This window comes from Phyllostomus hastatus, unplaced genomic scaffold (assembly GCF_019186645.2).
Source record: "Phyllostomus hastatus isolate PE091 unplaced genomic scaffold, TTU_PhHast_1.1 phas_contig_81, whole genome shotgun sequence".
In the NCBI taxonomy this organism is placed as follows: Eukaryota; Metazoa; Chordata; class Mammalia; order Chiroptera; family Phyllostomidae; genus Phyllostomus; species Phyllostomus hastatus.
The window spans coordinates 667,572-674,296 of record NW_025333962.1 but is presented as its reverse complement, the minus strand read 5'-3'; the positions used below and the strand labels follow the sequence as shown (position 1 = coordinate 674,296).

The window sequence follows — 6,725 nt, the reverse complement described above, 5'->3', positions numbered from 1 at the left end:
TTCAGAACAAAAACAAAATTGAAAGCAGTCACTCCTCATTCTCCCTCCTCTCAGCCCATCACAACTACTCTTTTCACTTTCTGTTTCTATAGACTTGACTGCTCTCAACACCAGGGCATTTCTGCGACATAAGTCACCTCATTGGTTGGAAAGAGAGAAAATCAGGGTGAAGCCAGGGCTCCAGGAGCACAGGTGGCTTGGGAGCTGGGAGCCCCAGTGAAGTCCCTCCCCTGGGCTCTAGGCAGCCTGAGACCTGTCCACAGGAGGCCGCCCAGGTGTCTGGCAGGAGAAGGAACAGGATAAAGAGGAGAAAGGGCCCTTAGGGGAGAAAGCAGGATGCTGGCTGAGAGGCCTGGGATGGGGGAGGAAGGCGATGGGAGTCACAGGGTAGGTAGCCAGGCTTCAAGTGACCTGGTCAAGGTCAAGGCTGGGCTGTCCTTCTGCATCCATCTTTTAGCCTTTTATTGCCAAGGGGGAGTCAGTCCACTGTCTGTTCCACATCCAAGTAGTCAGTTGAGGGAGTCATTGTTTCTGGATTTGTGTCCTCTTGTCCCTAGTTCCCCCCAATTCCCTGCAGGTGTATCCTGACCTTAGTTAGAGGAGCTAGAAAGAGAAACAAGGAGAAGAGAGGAGGGTGGGGCAGGAGGGAGAAGCCTGGAGGTGGAGTGGGAGAGCAGGTAGGGAAAAGTAGGAGGGCGGTTGTGGCAGGGCGGGGCTCCATCTATAAAGTGGGGAAGCCTGTGGGCTAGTGGGCATATGCTCCAGAGTCACCAGGGAGCCCAGAGGCTTTGGTAAGTACTCTCCCCCCCTCCCAGCGCAACTGAGGCCAGCAGCTGGTCTCTCAGGAAAGAATTGTCCTCATCCTGTGCTGCCTGCCTCCCTTGCAGGGGCCCCTGGCTTGAGATGGGGGGTGTTCCCAGTGCCTGCTACTGTCTATGTGGGGTCCTCCTCTCCCTCCTACCTTCCCTGTTATCCCTCAAGGTTCAGGAGGAGGGAGACCAGCTTGCACCATGAACCTGTGGCTCTTGGCCTGCCTGGTGACCTGCTTCGTGGGTACCTGGGCCCCTGCTGTCCAAGCACAAGGTACTGTCTTGGACCATACCTCCTCTCCCTGGATTTCCCCTCTCTCATCCATGCTTCTATGCACCCCCATTTGCTCATCCCCTCCACTAGAAGCCTGAGTTCCTCTCCACCTTTGAATTCTCTGACAGCTGCCCTGCCCCCAGGCATGCAGAAACTCCTGGTGTCTGTGCAGCTCAGTGGGGCTGCAGTATTCTTCTGCTGCCTCCACCACAGTCCACAGCCCAAGTCTTCCTTTGCAGGGACTCCAGGCAGCCCAAGGAATGTGCGGAGGAGAGGGTGGCTCCCAGTGGTGGCCTAGCCCCTTACCACCAGGGATACACTGCAGCAACCTGACCCTGCAAAGCCCTGGAGACTAGGAGGAATGGGTCCCATCCTGGCTTCCCCCAACCTGGGCTAACTATGTAGTTGGGCTGAGAGTCACTACTCAGCCTTTACGGGCCTCAGCTTCCTCATCTGCAAAGTGGAGATCCGAATTCCCACTGCAGAGAGGGACCATGAAGATCTGAGAGGCTGATACCTGCAAAACTCTTGGCCTAGTGCCTGCCTGAAACAACAATAATTACTATGATTATTATTAACAGCAAATCCCTTCGCTCCCCTCCCTAGATTAGGTACTTGAGGATTTTGATGACTATAAGCCAGTTCTGGGCATGCAGTGCCCCCAGGACAGGAGCCCTTCTCTCAGTGAACCCCAGCAACTGGCAAGGCAGTCAAGGTCCCACGGCCCCACCCCCTGCCCCACCCGCCCCTCAGTAGGTCTGAGGACCTCTCCCTGTGACCCCTAGCAGACCTTAGTCTTTGCCCCACAAGGAGCTGGGCTCTGTTCCAATTGTCCTGCTATCATAGACCTATTCCAGCAGCCAAGCCAAGCCCTGGCCCTTTGACCGTGGGGGCAGAGTGGCCCCCAGCCTCAGGGACTTCCTGCCTGAAACTGGAGCCCAGCAGCCATCTGACTGCACTGCCCCTTGCCCTCTGGGGCCCCTGGAATCCTTCCCTTTCCCCCTCCCTTCCCCTGTGCACTCTGCCAGGACTCAGTTGTGGTTCTTCCAGGGGTCAGCAAAGGAACTGATCCCAGAGGACCCTGAAGGCCTCTGCATGTCTCTTGCATCAGTTCATCCTCTGCTTCCAGACCCTTTGGCACCAGCACCTCCTCTGAGCACCTCTCCTCCAGGTCCCTGAGCCACCACCCCCGGCCCCCGCCCCCAACCAGTGTAGATCAACTTCCCAGCCTCCCACTAGGCCAGGACTTTCCCAGTTGAAATCAGAAAGGTCAGCATTGCACTACCTGTCACCACCAGGACCAATAATCAGAGACAGGGATTGAATCTTCATGGGCACTTTATTTAGATGGCTGGCAGTCTGAGAAGACAGTGGGTTATGTACCTTGATAGACTGTCTTCCATTTTATTTCAAGCCAGCCTTTTCTTTTTATAAGGAGAAAAAAGTGTAGGTAAGGGGTTTGGAATTCACAGGAAAAAATGTAGCTAAGGGATTTGGAACCCAGGAAAAACATTAATCAGATAAAAGCTGCAGTTGCCATTTCCCTAGTATCCTTTCATCCCTTGACGGGTGATTCTTTCCTCTTTTTTAAGATTTTACTTATTTATTTTTAGAGAGGGGAAGGGAGGGAGAAAGAAAGGGAGAGAAACATCGATATGTGGCCCTCTCTTGTGCATCCCCAACCAGGAACCTAGACCACAACCCTGGCATGTGCCCCAGACTGGGAATCAAACCACCAACTCTTTGATTCGCAGGCTGACACTCAATCCACTGAGCCACGCCAGCCAGGGCTTGATCAGTGATTCTTAACCTGTGCCCTGGGTCCTATGTCCTGAGCTGTGGGCTGGGCGTCTCTCCCTGGAACACAATGGCTTAGATGCCATCTTGATTGCTTACAGTACCCCTGGGGCACAAAGGTCAAATTGCTTGTGGTCTGCTGAAGTCAGCTTTGTACATGCTGACTCCATAAAATATTACTTCAAAACTAAAAGTGTCCAACTCTTGAGTCCCCTGTCACAGTGACTATACTGGTCCAAGTCCTCTGTTTGGAACCCTTTGTCTAGATATCTAGCTCTGATATCTAGCTCTGAATAGGAACTCTACATGCTTTTGTTCAACCAAAGGGTAAATAAATGAACAGAGACCTGGTCTCTGGTCAGGTTACTCAGAGTGGTTACTCAGAATGGTCACTCTGGTGGGGACAGAGAGGAGGAGGTAACTGAGATGGACATGGGTGGGAGAAGGCCGGCCTGGAACAGGAACCAGGACGTCAAGAGCAGCAGACCAACCAGCCCGCTCACTTTAGGGGGAAGGACCCAGAGAGGAGTGGGGGCCTCTAGCCCTTTCTCAGGATACTGTACCTGTCCTCCTTGCAGAAGTGGAAATGGCTTTGGTTCCCCATTCATTTTGAGGTCCTGGGCCCTTTTCCCAGCCATGCCCTTCAGGCCCTCTCCAATTCCTGCCAGATGCCCCCATATCAAGGGCCAAAGGTGAGCCACATGGCTTCCTTATCACCTGGGCTGTCCCTTGGCCTCCACAGGGCCGCGGACTGTCATGGTGTATTTGTGGGTGCCCACATTGGTAGCTGTGCCTGCACAATGCAACCACACGGGCACACATAGAAGAGTAAGCCTGGGGTGGCTGTGTGATTGCAGGTGACTTCGAGGATTGCTGCCTGGCTTACAATACCCACGTTAGCCTGAGGGTGCTCAGGCGTGCCCAGAGTTACTGGTGCCTGGATGTGAGCAGGAGCTGTAACCTGCCTGCTGTTATGTGAGTGGAACAGTGGGGCCTGGGGTGGGCGGGAGCTCACATAACTTTGCTTCCTGCTTACACACTAAACTGGCACCCCCTCCCACCTGCAGATTCTACTTCCCTCACAGAGAGCTCAATGTGTGTGGGAACCCACAGGCCAAGTGGGTACAAGATGGGATAAGGCTTCTGAATACTCGGAAGAAGGGCCCTCTAAAGCATCACCAAAGTACCCAGAAAGCCTCCCAACGTGAGTGAGATCCCAGCCCAGCATCTAGGGGCCTCTCCTCCCTGCTTCAGACTCCTGAGCTTCTCAACCCCCAAAGAGGGGATTGCAGTCCAGCATGCTAACAGCTACCCCTACCCCCACAGAAAGCCCATTGCTGGGACGTGGGAGACTGAGAGAAAGAGCAGTTCTTTTAGTCAAAACACTTTCCATTGCTGGAGATGAAAAGCCAAGTAAATGAAACACTCATGGGCTCAAACGACCAGCCAATGGTTCAGGCTTGGCTAGATCCAGGTGCTCAAAGGGATTGGGGACTCCCCTAACTACTTCTCTTCAATCTTCCTGACAGGCTGTCCCACTGTGGGGAAGTTGAGCCCTAAAACCGCCAGGCTTCCACTCTCTGCACCTAGAGGTCACACCAGAAGCAGCAAGAAGAATGCCTTGATCCCAGCACAGGCTAATCCAGGTAGGGACTCAGATCATGTGACCACCTCTGGGCTCACCACGATGAGGGCCCAGACTAGGTCAGGGGACTCATCTCTAGGATGAAGGAGGGCTGGTTTTCTGGACAGCTCCACAGGCTCACATGAGAGGGTCCTAGGTGTTTACAACTGACCCAGCCCAGGGGCCTCAGCTCCACCCCACTGCCCATCACCTGCTGTCCTCTCCAATACCTCCTGCAGGATCCTGAGCCCGAATATCTCCAGGATCAACCCACACGAGATGGGCTGGAGCTCTCTCCACTGTGACCATTGTCCTGCTGGCCCCCAGCTGCACTCCCCTCCAGGCCAGCTCTCAGCCCGTGCAGAGCCTGTACCGGTTCCCTCAGCCCTGCTGCCTCCTGCTCCTCGAGTGACTAGAAGGAGGGAGCTGACCTCATTTCAGACTCTTTGTGTTCTTCAGCAACCAGAGGCAGCTCTGGCCAATGATTCTGAGAGAACATCATTGAAACACATCACCCTGATGTGTCTCCTATCCCAGGCTACATATGCCTGTGGCCCTCTGGGTCTTTGCGAAGCTCTTGTCAATCCATGGACACCACTCCTGAGCTGCTTTTGTTTTTTTAAATAAACGTTTGGTGGGACATCATTTTTGTCTGTTGTGTGTTATTATGGGGTGCCAGTCCCAACCTGTGCCGAATCCCACATGATCCCCTCTCGCTCCAGGAGACCAGAGCTCTGAAGGCCGAGCTCTGGACGTGCCAGATGCAGGCCTGTGTGTGGGTTCAGCTGGGGACCTTGAGCGAACCATTCACTCTCTTGCTGCCTCCTTCCTTGTTTATAAAGTGGGGGTCACAGGCTTGCTCTGCCCAGTTCCTGGGCTGCAGTGACTAGCTAATGGATGAAGCCTCTGTGAGCTCTGATGGGGGCTCAGAAGCTCCTGATAAGGTGGGTGACCCAGACCCTGGCAAGGACAGAGCCCAGTGACTGTTCTGCTGGAGGAAGAAGGGCCACACTTTGGGGCCCAGATCACCACACAAACTCGATCTACCCAACTGTGCCATTCTCAGGCAGCCTGGTTCTAGCATGACAGAGAGTGCTCTGAGCAAAAAGCAAATGCACCCTCTCAGAGGACTTGGGGTGGTTTGGGGACAGGGGCCAGACTTGGAGGAACCTGGGTCATATCCCAGCCCCACTGCACTATTGTGGGTGACACAGGCAGATTCCACAAACTCTCTAAGCCTCAGCTCCACCCCCACAAAGTGGGGCAATTACACTGCCTGCCTCATACTAGTGTGTGGGGATGAAACATGCACCTGAATGCAGTGTTCACACATGCACACTGACTATATGTTTACAGGATGAGAATCCCAGGTGTCATACTTGGTAGATCTGGCCCAACCTGGAGCCAGGCAGGATGGCATAGTAGGTGATGGCACAGAAGCCCGACTTTGAGCCCAGCTCTGCTACCTGAAACCTGGAGTCACCTTAATCAAGTTGCTGACCTCCCAGAGCCTCAGTTTTCCAGTCTGCAAAATGAGGGTGAGGATAACTGCCTCTTCCACAAAGAGGTAATAGGTCAAATAATTGGACACTACTTAGAATGGTGCCCAGTATGGGGGACGTGGCCTGGATAAGGGAGTCATTTTCATCAGTATTGGTGAGCCCATGAGAGCTCAGTTGGTGCCAAATGCACAGGCCTGAAGTTGGCAGAGCCTATCTGTGCACCGTGTCCCCACTCCCAGCTGGAGGTGGTCTCCACCCACTTCACTTACAAGTTTTCTCCTTGGAGCCCTGCGCTATAGCTCACCCTTCCGACAGCTTCTGCTGTCCTGGGATCTCCAGTTCTCCATGTGGCTCTGCAGCGACTCCTTACTTTGAGAACATGTTAAGGGGGCAGATGTAACCCAAAATAACTTTATTGTTTCTCTACTTCCGATATAAAGTGTCCTTAGAACCCTAGGGGGCAGGAACATGGCTGCATGTCACCAACACTGGCTGGGGCCCTCTGGGCCCTTCTGCTTGGAGGGATGAGCTCCATGCCCACCTCAGCCACTGTTCCTCTGTCTCACTGACCTCTGGGGCTTGAGTCCTGGTACAATGGGGAAGTTTAGCCTAAGGGGACTACACACAGTGAATCACAGAGCCCTGCTTGACCCCATTGTTGGAGATGAAGGTGCAGGCTGCAGCTTCCAGCTGCCTCTAGGAGAGAGGCTTGTCTTGTG

The 6,725-nt window shown here is 53.9% G+C and overlaps 1 protein-coding gene across 1 annotated transcript; it reads left to right on the top strand.

Moving 5' to 3' along the window:
• The first annotated feature begins 662 nt into the window (after nt 1-662).
• On the top strand, nt 663-5,127 carry CCL25 (C-C motif chemokine ligand 25). Its single transcript, XM_045850548.1, has 6 exons — nt 663-791; nt 982-1,083; nt 3,738-3,855; nt 3,948-4,084; nt 4,410-4,526; nt 4,744-5,127. Exons 2-6 carry the CDS (start codon nt 1,011-1,013, stop codon nt 4,749-4,751), a joined length of 453 nt encoding a protein of 150 aa, XP_045706504.1. The 5' UTR covers nt 663-791; nt 982-1,010; the 3' UTR covers nt 4,752-5,127.
• Nucleotides 5,128-6,725: the final 1,598 nt, after the last annotated feature.

What these genes read in the sequence shown, in the direction of transcription:
- CCL25 (XM_045850548.1), top strand. Translation starts at nt 1,011, where the DNA reads ATGAACCTGTGGCTCTTGGCCTGCCTGGTGACCTGCTTCGTGGGTACC. An exon ending in TGTAACCTGCCTGCTGTTAT is followed by an intron (nt 3,856 to 3,947) that starts GTGAGTGGAACA and finishes TCCCACCTGCAG; the next exon opens with ATTCTACTTCCCTCACAGAG. An exon ending in TACCCAGAAAGCCTCCCAAC is followed by an intron (nt 4,085 to 4,409) that starts GTGAGTGAGATC and finishes TCTTCCTGACAG; the next exon opens with GCTGTCCCACTGTGGGGAAG.